This window comes from Vidua chalybeata, chromosome 1, assembly GCF_026979565.1.
Source record: "Vidua chalybeata isolate OUT-0048 chromosome 1, bVidCha1 merged haplotype, whole genome shotgun sequence".
NCBI classification, from domain to species: Eukaryota; Metazoa; Chordata; class Aves; order Passeriformes; family Viduidae; genus Vidua; species Vidua chalybeata.
Genome location: NC_071530.1, coordinates 150,834,344 through 150,847,251, shown reverse-complemented (window position 1 = coordinate 150,847,251; position 12,908 = coordinate 150,834,344). Strand labels below are relative to the sequence as shown.

General features: G+C 48.2%; 1 protein-coding gene across 4 annotated transcripts in view; it reads right to left on the bottom strand.

The window, feature by feature from the left end:
* ADGRB1 (adhesion G protein-coupled receptor B1) overlaps positions 1 to 12,908 on the bottom strand; it is a 139,754-nt gene that overhangs the window by 83,531 nt on the left and 43,315 nt on the right. For all 4 annotated transcript variants that reach the window (XM_053946809.1, XM_053946816.1, XM_053946825.1 and 1 more), the window contains exon 12: positions 2,909 to 3,050. In XM_053946809.1, the coding sequence (XP_053802784.1) occupies positions 2,909 to 3,050 (142 nt within the window). The remainder of the gene's footprint in view (positions 1 to 2,908; positions 3,051 to 12,908) is intronic.

Below are 12,908 nucleotides of genomic sequence, written 5' to 3'. Positions count from 1 at the left end.
TCTCAGGTCCCAGCCCAGACAAACTGTCCTTGGCCAGTCCAAATCAGCAGCAACACTCGTCCCAAAAGCCTTTTTTCACTGCAAAGGAGCCGTGCCCATACTAGGGTTACAAATATTTCAAGCTGCCAGGGCCAAAGGCTCCAGAAGGGAGATTTATAGCAATAAATAATATTAATGACACAGGCGGACGGAGCTTCTTGTCCTGAGAGCTCCAAAGGCACATGAAAAACTGCACCATAAATGTCACCACCGCAGACACCAACGATGACGAGATGCCACCTCTGGGGACAGAAAGCAACGTGGGCTTGTTCAAAATGAGATTTGGGGAGAAAAGCGAGGGAATGAGGAGCTGGACGAGCACAGCCATGCTGGCTCACACGGCAGGCACAGGCAAGAGATGGGTCCCAGCTGGTTCAGCCAGGGTGGTGCTCCCCATCATCATCAAACCCTGGCTCAGCTGGGAGATTCTGGAGTTATCCAAGCCCCAGTTCTGCCCCCAGTACAGCCAAAGGACTCATCTTGATGCTCATGAGTGGACTCAAGGCTGGGAAAAAAAATGAGCTGGGAAACCATAACCCAACCAGCAGCCAGAGGAGTTGGAAGGACGGAAAAAGAAGCAATTTTAGGCTTAAACCCCAAAGGAGCGCTGCGAGTTTAGTTGCAGATATAATAAAACATACCTGGGCGAAGGAAGCTGTATCCTCCCGCAGCCAAGCCCACTCCCAAATGCAACAATACTTGCAGGGATGATAAAAGGCTGACACCCATCCTGTGTTACCAAGATAACACCCAAACACCTGGAGCTGATGGAGCAGCAGCATCTGGCCACATCAAATTAACCATTTTTTCTCCAGGCTGCTTAATTAAATAATACCAAGTAGTGTGTGATCATAAAATCTACATAAGAGAAACTTCTGCATTAGCCAAGGCAAAGATTCCCTTTGCTTTTCCCACACTCTCTGATCCTCTGCCCACTTCCAGAAGATGGATCAGCAGAGGACCTTCACCAGCAGCTCAGCTGCACATCTGGGCTTGCTTCATTCCAGGCTTTGCCTTAGAAGCCTCCCTGCAGCAGAAATCCCAATTTATTTTCCCCAGCCATACAACCCCCCAAAACTTTGTCAGGATATCTTGGAGTCCTTCCCATGCAGGGCAAGGCTCACTCATCGATCACAACCTCTGGCACCAGACCCTAAAGCTGCTGGAGCTTAGGGTGAAGGGTGAAGCCCTGCTGCTGGCAGGACACAGCCCTGCAAGCTCCCAGGGCAGGTGACAAATCCCACCTGGCTCACCTGAGATCACCCTGTCCACCTTGAAAAGGCTGGAAGCACTCCTGGAGAGCACCAGCCCAGCAGCTGCTTCCCTGCCTGCTTGGTTTATGGTGGCAGGACAAGGAAACAACAACCCATGGAAGAAGATAGGGTGCAGGGATGCCAGCATTGATGCAGCCAGCTGCTTCCAGAGCCCTTCCAAGTGGGAACACGCTCCCAGTCCTACCTCTGAGCATCCTTCAGTCAGAATATCTCTACCTGAGACCACAGAGCTGGTGCCTCTGTCCAAAGGACCTCAAAAGCTGCTCTGCCCAAGAGCCCAGAGCCCATTTCCCAGCCCCGTGGTGGCTGGGCCTGCTCGGGGCCCAGGCAAACACAACCAACACTGTGTCTTTAAAACCACTTCAGTGCAGATGTTGTTTCCATGGTAACTAGTGGACCAAATACATTAGTGTTTCTAATAATAAACCAAACCTTCATCTTGGAAAATGTGATCCCCCCTCTCCCTTTACCACGCTCACCCTTCCTTTCTTCCTTTCCCCTCCCCTTTTGCCGAATTAAGCCAGCATTTAACAAGCAAGCCATAATTAGTAAATAATTGCAAGGGCCCCGTAACTCCCAGTGCCCAGGCAGATGGAGAAGCTTTAGGTGGAGGAGGGGGTGGCTTCGCTCTGTGAACCTGGGAACTGTCCAAAAAGGGATGAACTACTTAAAAAAAAAAAAAAAAAAAAAGAAGAAGAAGAAGGAAAAAAAAAAAAAAAACAAATTCAAAAGCACAAGGTGAAAGAGAGGAGCCTGCGAAGAGTCTTTTGACCACCTCAGCGCCGTCTTTAGTGCCCTGGCACCCTCCCCGTGCTCCGACTCAGGGTGCAGCCGCCCAGCGATAATTTCTAGGAATCTCGCACTTTTTTTTTTTTTTTTCCGGAGGCTCCGTCCGAGACGCGGCACCGACTTCGTGTCCCCGACAAGCGGCTAAAACTTCACAACTCCTCCCCTCCACGCTCCCCGATTCCAGAGTGGGAACCCCGCCACACACACACACACACGCCCCAAAACTGCGTGGGGTAGCGGGAAGGACGCCGAGGCGGGGATGGAGACAGGTGGGGAGGGAGGCGGAGCGGGGCGATTCCGCCCCCCCAAAAGAAGCCACGTGCGAAGATTCCGTGCGTGGGGAGCCCACGGGAGTGAAGACGCCTGCGGGGGCCGGTGGCTCCCCACACATTTGGCGGGATTCACGTCCCAAGGCACAGCGCAGGGATGGAAGGATGGATGGGGAGGACGAGGGGAGCAGCGCGGCAGCACCCCCGATGTCCGTGCGTGTGTGTCCCCAAGGCTGCGGTCAGGGTCGGGGGGAAGGGGAGAGGAAGGACGGCGGGGAAGGAAGGGGGGAGGGTTATGCAAAGCCTCACGCTGTGTCGCCACGGTCCCGGTGACACCGGACTGCAGCAGCAGCGGCAGCGCTCGGGGCTGTCCCCGCCGCGCCTCCGCGGTACCCGAGAGCGGCGCGCCGAGGATGCTCCGCTGCATCCCGGGCGCGTCCCCTTCCCTCCCGCTTCATTCCGCCCTGTCCCCCGCGTGTCCCCACGCCTCCCCGGCCCCTCCGCTCCTCCCTCCGCGGTGCCGCCGGCGGGACTCACCATGTCGGGGCTGAGCTGGGCTAAGATGGCGAAGGCGGAGAGCCGGTCACACAGGCACTTGGTCCGGGAGGCGTCGAGCGGGACCGTTCGGCAGCCGCGCCAGGACCAGGCGCCGGGCGGAGAGGCGGAGGCGGAGGCTCTGCTGGAGGGAGGAGAGCAGGGAGGGAGGGACGGGGCGGTGGAGCGGGGAGAGAGGGAGAGCGGCCGTCAGGGCGGGCGGGGAGCGGGCACCGCGCCCCCCGCCGCCCCCATCCCACCAACCCCCCAGCGGACCTACGTCTCCATCCTGGTCCTGCTGCTGGTCCGTCCGCGGCTCCCCCGCCCCGCTGTGACCTCTCCATCAACCCCACACATGTGAACGGTCCCCTGCAGCCCCCGGGCTGCCCGGCCTCACTATCGCCCTAACCCGATAGCCCTGCCCCACATATCCCATATACACCCATATACATCCCTAACCCCATAGCCCACCTATCCCACGTGTGCACGCATAACTGCACAGCCTCATCCCACACAGCCACCACACGGATGCATAACCCTACAGTCCTGCCCCACATATCCCATATACACTGTCCTGACCCTATATCCCTGCCCCACATATCCCATATACACCGTCCTGACCCTATATCCCTGCCCCACATATCCCATATACACTGTCCTGACCCTATATCCCTGCCCCACATATCCCATATACACCGTCCTGACCCTATATCCCTGCCCCACATATCCCATATACACCGTCCTGACCCTATATCCCTGCCCCACATATCCCTTATACACCTTCCTGACCCTATATCTCTGCCCCACATATCCCATATACACCTTCCTGACCCTATATCTCTGCCCCACATATCCCATATACACTTTGCTGACCCTATATCTCTGCCCCACATATCCCATATACACTTTCCTGACCCTATATCTCTGTCCCACATATCCCATATGCACCTCCCTAACCCTGTAGCCCTGTCCCACATATCCCATATACACCCTTCTAACCCTATAGCCCTGTCCCATATACACCCTTTTGCCCCTATAACCCTGTCCTACTTATCCCACATGGACCTTAACCCTGCCCCACATACCCCACATACACCTTCTTAACCCTATATCCCTTTCCCACTTATCCCATACACAATTTCTTAGCCCTAAGCCCAGTCCCACATGTGCCATATACATTTCCTTAAGCCTATAGCCCTGTCCCACTTGTTCCATACACACACCCTTAACCCCACAGCTCTGCCTCATTTATCCCATATACTATGCACAACTTCCCACCCAACATGTGCATGCATAACCCTAAAGCCCCATGGCACCCACCATATTGATCCACACGTGGGACACATGGATAAATAATCCTACAGCCCTGTCCCTACACAACCTGAACACACCTCCCCATCCCTACAGCCCTGTCTCACATATCCCATTTATGGATGCAACCCTATAGACCTAAAATACACCTCAGTCCCCCACAGCCCCATCTCTCACCCCATACACCCCCAACCCCTGCTCCACACTGCACATGGATGTGTATAGACCTCCCTCAGCCACAGGAACCCCAATTCACAGTTTCACCCCTGCCTTGCTCCTTCTCCAGAGGCCAGGCCAGGACCCTCCTGAGCCCTTCCCCACATTCCCAGAGCCCTGGGCATGGTAGGGATGTTCCTGCCTCACAGCCAGAGGGACCTGAAGACATCAAAGGGACAGATCCCTGCTTTCTCCTGGCATCCTTTCAGCCTGGGGAAAAGCAGCAGAATGGGGAAGGGGCCATAGATGGAGAAGTATCCATGGTCTTCGTCCCACAGGTGGAGTGGTTCCGTGGGGAAAAATGATTGCAGCCCCATCTCTGTGCGAGCACAAGGGGCTAAGCCAGGGAAAACAGGAATCTGCTGCTCTGCCTCGTGTGCTGAGACAGTGGGAACCTGAAAGCTGCTGTCATTTTCCACCCATTGCTTCTGTGTCTTGTCCAGTCCTATCTCCTGGGATATGGTCACTCAGGGAGTGCAGATGCAGAGAGCAAGTGGAGAAATTCAGTAGATGGGGAGAAAGTCAGCAACCCTGTGCATAATCTGGGCTTCACAGGAGCCTGAGACAGGATGTGGAGGCAGAGCAAAAGGGCCATCTGCCTCCACTGAAGGGACATGGGGAAAGATGTCCCATCTCCCCAGCTGACCATCCTCAGAGGAGGGGATCTCGGCAGCAATGCCAGCAGCGAGCCCACGGCAGCTCCAGATGGAGCCAAGCTGCTCAGCAGCCTTGGGTGCACCACAGATGGCCTGGACAGCTCTGTGCTGCTGGCTCCAGAGACCTGCCCTGAGTCACAGACAAGTTCTTTGCAGGTCTCGACCTGGTGCAGGCTCTGACCTGCTCCTCACACAACAATTCCAAGCCTCCGTCCACGTCCCTGTGCCATCGTGGCCTGGGTGACAGAGCAGCAGCATGTCCTGCTCTCAGTGTCCACTCAGATCCTGTTCAGCATGACACTGAGCCTCCCTGAATTATTTCTGGTTTGGGTTAGAGCACTGTCATAGTTAAAAAAAAAAAAATCATAAAAAACCCCTAAATTAATTTTACTGTAGAAGTTTGTAGGCAATTCACAGAACCTTTTTTTTTTTTTTTTTTTTTTTTTTTCCTGGTGCTCATCCACATTTCTAAATGTCTGGACCCTATTAAATGTCTGAATGTCCCATCCCTGGGAGTGCCCAAGACCAGGCTGGATGGGGTTTGGAGCAACCTGGTTTAATGGAAGGTGTCCCTGCCCATGGAAGGGGGTTGGAACTAAATAATCTTTAAGGTCCCTTCCAACCCAAACCATTCTGTGATCCCGTGGTTCTCTGTCCATCCATCTCACGGGACATAAATCTGTCTTCTCTGGATCAGCAGCTCTTCACATGATTTTCTCTGAGCTGTCACATCATCTCTTGGAGACTTTCAAACCCTAGCATTGTTCTTTGCTCTCTTTCATGTACCTTCTGACATCTCCCAACATCCTTTTTGGAAGGGACCAAGAGATCCAAGACCAGTCTCGTGGGAAATCTGAATTCTGTATTCTCCCCTCCACGTCCTGCTCGTATTTCCAAGATCTGCATTATTGAGTTGTTCTGTTTATCCACTGTCACCAAGAAAAATGCCTTATTTATGATGTGTACAAATAAGGACAAATTCCCAGACTCCAACAATGAGTTCTGCATTCTCCTAGAAAGTATTAATTTAGCTTGACAAAATCTATTTTCCATAAGTTGATTGCTATTAATGCCTCTGTTTTAATGAGTGTGCTATTATTCAATCATAACCATAATATTACCCACAATCCCTAAATTTTTGGATCCCGTTTCAGATGGATACTGTGCCTAAGACAGATGTGAGGCTGCTGTGCCTACACACACACACTTGCTCCTCTCTCCAGATTTGAAGAACTTTACCTAAAGAGCAATGATCCCGAATTAGTCTTAACCTGCTCTTTTAAAACCCTAGCGTTTCAAATTGCCCTGTCTTGTTACTCTTGCACACATCTCACTTTGTTGGATGATGTATAGCAGGTTTTCCAGCTGCTGGGGTAATGAAAAGTATTTCATTAGGCTGGGATGTGGATTAAGGAACCAGGCTCTCTTCCAATTACAGAATACAGGCGTTTATTGAAATTCCTGCATTATTATAAATAAATCTGTCATTTCGAGCTAGTAACAAACCGATACCATCAGGATTTATTATGGGTTTAGTAGACTCTGAATTTTGCTTTTTATTCATCTCTGCTGGTCTGAAGAAAAAAAATTCCTACAGTTTTCTTTTTTTTTCTCTTGTATTTTTCAAGCTTTTAATTTGCATTGCTTGCTGTCAATTTATCCTTTGTCCAGATTTCCGCAGCAGCTTTTACTTTCCCTCTGTAACAGACTGTTGTGGTTTTTTTGGGTTTTTTTTTTTTTTTTTTAGAGATTGGTGCATTTGGCTTGTGGTGGGGTTTTTTTGTTAGCTGAGGGTTTTTTAGTACTCTTTCATTTATGGGTGTGACGATATCTAGAAAACTGCTTTTAAAAGGCTCCTAATGATAGAATTTTGGAATCATACAATGGTTTTGGAAGGGACCTTAAAGATCATCTTTTTCCAACCTCCTGCCATGGGCAGGGACACCCTCTACTAGACCAGTCTGCTCAATGTCCCACCCAATCTGGCCTTGGACAATTCCATGGATGGGGCACCCACAATTTCTATGGAAAACTTGTGTCAGCACCTCTCTGCTCTCACAGGGAAGAATTTCTTCCCAATATCCCATCTCACCCTGCTCTCTGGCAGTTTAAAGCCATTCCCTGTGTCCTGACACTCCATCCCTTATCCAAAGTCCGTCTCCAGCTCTCCTGGAGCTACTTCGAGCACTGGAAATGGCTCTGAGATCTCCCTGGAGCCTTCTCTTCTCCAGACTAAACAACCCCAGGTCTTCCAGCTTGTCCTTTCATCCTTAACTCTACCTCAGCTTTTTTTCTGTTTAAGCAGCCTTTCCAACAAATAGCAATGCTTAAATATCCCATTTTTAGAGTATCAGATTTGTCTACATTGCCACACACAGACACCCCCTGCCCCAAGGAACCTATGTGGGAATACATTTGCCCTCACATCACTTCCAATCCCAAAGCCCAGCTTTACTAATTTAGCAGCTTTCAAACTAGACTAGGACAGATCTGGGCCATACATCAACAGAAGTAACCTCATCCAAGAGGAGAAAATAAAAAAAAAAAAAAAAAAAAAAAAAAGGAAAATAAATCAGAAAACCAACAAGAACAGGAAACCCCAGGGAAGGTATCAGAAAACAAATAACACTCCCCAGATGCTGTGCCTGGTCTCACACTCCCATGGCAGAAAAGCTGACAGTACAGCACTGAATGCAATATCAGGATAAAATCTATCCAGGGCCAAAGCCACACTTGGCACAGCCTGAAATCCATTTCTAGATGCACACAGAAAGTGCACAGAGATATTGAGACAAGAAAAAAAAAAAAAATTAAAACAACCACCTTTTGCTCTTCAAAGACCTGGTCTGGTGCCTGCTTATTTATCCTGTTGGACTCAAAGAAAGCAACTGGATCAAAGCCATCCAGTTCTTGCTTTAAAAGCTGCTATAAATCACATAAAGGATGGGTGATGTGGATGTGCTGAGTCAGGAACTTGGTGTAAATCACCTCAGAATAAGTCCAGCTACACCTTTTAATTGAAAATGAAAATCTGGCCTTCATTACTACCAGTGATTATTAATTAATTAGTCATTACCAGTCATTAAACCACTCAAATGCTCCAAAAAGCATGTCCATTCCTCTGGTTTTAATATCCTCAGAAGAATAACTTTTCTTTCATCCTTTTCTTCCTCGCTGCAGATCTCCCTAATTACTTCTTCTTGTTGCCCTGCAACCCTTTGGACACAAACACCTCTGCACCCTTTGGGGATGGAGCTTGGAGATGGGTTGGGAAAACCTATTTGGAGGCAGGAGGATGTGGCAGAAGAGCCATGAGCCTCTTCTCACTGATTCCCAGTGTGGATGTAGAATCCTGGAATGGTTTGGGTTGGAAGGGATCTTAAAGATCACCTCGTTCCAGCCCCCTGCCATGGGCAGGGACACCTTCCACTATCCCAGGGTGCTCCAAGCCCTGTCCAACCTGGCCTTGGATAATTCCAGGAATAAGGCAACTTCTCTGGGCAACCTGTGCCAGGGCCTGGTGAATTTCTTCCTTGTATGTGGTCTGAATCTCCCCTCTTTTAGATTTAAATCATTTCCCCTTATCCTGTCACTCCATGCCCTTATCCCAAATCCCTTTCCAGCTCTCCTGGAGCCTCTTCAGGCACTGGGGCTCCAGCCCTGGGAGCATTTCCATGGCCTCCTCTGGACTCATCCAGCAGCTCCACATCCTTCTGATGTTGGAAGTCCCAGAGTCGCATTTGTTGTTCCAGGTGAGATCTCACAATACTTCCTTGTGATTTTGGGTTGTCCCATTCATGGTTTGTGACGGTTTGAGCCTGTCCAGCATCACCTGCTGCAGATCCCACACTCAGTACTAAGAAAGATCTAATGGGATTTCTTCAAGGTCCAGGGAAACACATCTGAGGGAGTTTGAGTCTTGCTGGTTGCAGATACCTGCTCAGTTAGTGTTTGGTTCAACCATCAATTATTTCCAAAAGCCTCATAGTTCAGTGCAGACTTGAAATCCTTAAACTCAAATTTCAAAATTCAATCACTGGATTTTGCCATCTAAAGATTATTTCACTGGCAGCAGTTCAAATTACAAAGCAGATAGATTGAAAAAGGGCATCTTTCACATTTGAATGCAAAATTCATTCACTGTGGGCCTGATGAAAAGCTCTGGAAGACAATGGGCTATTAATGAACAGGTCCATAAGGGAAGGAACATTTGTGTGTTCATGTGTGTCTGCCTGTAGGTTCAGGTTTCATTTGTAAAGCAGTAGAAAAGCCTTTGATTCTGCCAAAAAAAAACCAAAAAAAACCACTGGGTTTGTGCTGGGAAATCCGTGCTCAAAGCTCAGAGGCAAAGAAAAAGAGCAGAATTTGAGTTCTTCACAAATATTGAATCCAGGTACGCTAATAAAGGAGCAGAATTATTTCCAGGAGGTCTCCAGAGTGGAGGCAAGAAAGAGGAAACTCTACTAAAGGGAAAACGTGGGCAGAATATTAGAGGAGACTGTAGTCAGAGTGATTACAACCCAGTCAAAAAGGAATTGTAGAAATCCCCAAACCAGACTGGCGTAAAAAACGTCGTATGGGGAGGGTGAGCAGGGAACCTGACAAGTTGGTTCTGTCTCTAACGTCCGTGGTCAGATTTATCTCCGGTGTAATTCCAATGATGCTGCACAGGAAGATGTCTCACCATATGTTACAACATGACTCTGAACATCATTTGAGCACTTGATGGGGAAAAGCAATTAAGCACTGTCTTGTAGATTTAAACAGGAGCTAAGCACACGCTTAAGGACTTGCTCAAACAGAAATGCTGCTCTGAACAGGAATTTGTGCAAATGGAGAGCTTTTATTGTGGGAAGAGCCACGGGGAAGAGAGAGTTTTTAAAATTGGAGTAGATATTTGAGATCTGAGAAATACAAGGAATCTCCAGTCGTTTTTTCCAACCCAAACAACCCTGTGGTTCTCTGACTGTTCTTGTTTCACACGGGCCATTCCCCCTTCTCCAACCAGAAGAGTGCTTGGCATGGGTCCAGCTGGCAGATTGATTATTAATTTGGAGAACAAACCAGAGATGAAGTCAAAGTTAATCCTTTTTGTGGGATTCCCAAAAGCAATTTTCATTTCCAGCTAAAGGCTGCCCCAAAGAGCCTTTCAGACACTTTGGCTCTGCACAATAGCCCGGGACACAAAGAAAAACCCTGCAATCATATTTCTGCAAAAAGTGTGTCAGAGTCACTGTTTGTGCAGGACCTCGGGGCTGAATTAAAGAGTGGATGGTTCCTAAGAGAAAGGGACATGAAAAGGTTTGCAGCTCTGGAAAAAAACAGGCTGATTAAAAATAAAATAAAATAAAATAAATCTTTGATTGGCTGCTACAGCAGTTACAAAGAATCTCATGCCAGAGAGGTAAATGTTGAAATTCATTAAACACTAAGCTAAATATGGGTTTAAATCAATCTTTAACACTGCAGCTGCTTGGAATGTTTTGGACACCCTCAGTACCAATGCAGTGATCGTGCTTTGCTTAGTTGAGACCTTCCTAAGAACTTAATAAAACCAGCAAAACTCTTTCACAGGGGTCATTCTGTTATCCAAGAGATAATTTTCCTTTTCTGTGATCAATCCACTGGTTCAAAGATGGGCTGAGCTCTCATTTATGCTGCTGAAAATCCTGAGAGACATCTCACACATCCAGCAAGGCAGTGCAGGCTTACTGGAGCAAAACCAAACCTCCTGGAAAAATCCTGCACTTCTAAGCCTCTGAATTAGAAATGTACCACAAGTTTGGTAAATTCATGTAGCTCAAAAATGAAATCTGAAGTTCCAATGAAATAAAGGAGGGCACAGCAATTTCCCTACATTCATTTAAGGAAATCAAGCATCATCAACCTTATTTAGCTCAAAGCCAAGAAAGCCAAATGTGTCCTGGGCTCCTGGGCTGGATCCTCATGGTGTGGGCAGGTCAAGGGAGAGCAAAACCAGTTCGAACCTCTACTCTGGTGAGACCCAACCTGCAGTGCTGAATTCAGTTCTGGAATCCTCAGCACAGGAAAGATGTAGACCTGTTGGAATAAGTCCAGACAAGGCCATGGAAATGCTCCAGGGGCTGGAGCCCCTCTGCTCTGGAGCCAAGCTGGGAGAGCTGGGAATGCCCAGCTCCAGGGAGAGCTTAGAGCCCCTTCAGGGGCTCCAGGAGAGCTGGAGAGGGAATTTGGACGAGGGAATGGAGTTACAGGGCAAAGGGAATGACTTAAAACTAAAAGAGGAGAGATTCAGACTAAATAGAAGGAGGAAATTCTTCCTTGTGAGGGTGGTGATGCCCTGGCGCAGGGTGCCCAGAGAAGCTGTGGCTGCCCCATCCTTGGAATTATCCAAGGCCAGGTTGGATGGGGCTTGGAGCAACCTGGGATAGTGAAAGGTTGCCCTGCCCATGGAATGAGATGACTTTGAAGGTCCCTTCCAACACAACCCATTCTATGAGAAGGAAACTGAGGCACACAGAGGAGATGGGAATGGATACAGACCTATAAGAGGGCACTCACAGAGCTCTGATATCTGGAATAAGCAGTCAATAAATACATCCACACATCCCTTAGCTGAGTTTCCTGGCTTCTTTACAGAAATTAAAAACAAAAGCACTATAAAACTTCCTGCTCAGCTACTCAGATTACTCACTTTCCTTACAAGTTTTGCTTGGCTCTGATGCCCTTTTTCTCACCTCTACCCCAGGAGCACAGGCCTGGAACTGAACAGAACAATATTCTGTCAGTCTGAAAGGATCAATAATCAGAGTAGCAGCTATTATTAAATTAGCTCTTTAGGAAAAAAAAAAAAAAAAAAAACAATGAAAATGGAAAATGTGGAAAAGGAAGAAAAAGCATACTCTTGATCCAGTTGTTTGGTGCAAGGAAATGAAACCAGAGCAGGAATATTAATTTGATTTTATTTCTCAGAGACCCCGAATTCAAGGTGTTTAGGGTGATTTCCTTCAGAACTGACAGAAGCAGAATTAAGACAACAGTGATTTAAGAAAAGATCCGTGATCTGTGGGAAATTAGGAATATTTGGGATTTACTTTTGATGTACGTGTGGGAGAGAGGGACAGGAAAAGATATAAGGAGGTGACAAGCAAGCTCTTTGCCCAGCTGTGAATTCATGAGCACAGCAAGAAAAGAAAAAAAAAAAGGAACAGCCCATATGCAGCCTCTAGTCTGAAGCCTTAATTAACATAAACAATGTTCAAACGCACAAAGAAATAGATATTACCATTGAAATAAAGCATATGGCTGGCTAAATACCCCGAAGATATCTGGAGATAATCTTTTCAGGCACCAGAAGTGCAGCTGACGCTGAGCTCTAATGATTCTCATCACAAGGCCAGGCCATCCCACCGGAGAGGAAGCTCAGCACTTCCCACCATCATCAGCCTCCTGGGTTTGCCTCCTGCCTTTCAAATCCAGAGCTTGTGGTGGAGAATTAATGAGCACTTTCCCTCTTTACAGCCCCGCTGCACTGCTCCAGAAGAAGGCCTGAAATGCAGGAATCATCTCGTGAAGGAGAAACTTGTGCCATGGGTTGGTCTCCAAGAAGCTGCTTCAGTCAGAGTTGTGTTGGATGAGGATTGGAACAGCTTGGTTTAGTGGAAGGTGATTGGAATTGGGTGATCTTTAAGATCCCTCCCAACCCAAACCATCCTGTGGTTTTATGGAAGGGTGATGCTGGGGGAGAAATTTGCCACTGGGCCCACAGCTAAATTCCTTGTGCTCCCCTGCCGAAGTTCTTTCCCACAGGACAGATATTTCGTTGGGATGAGCCCCCAAAA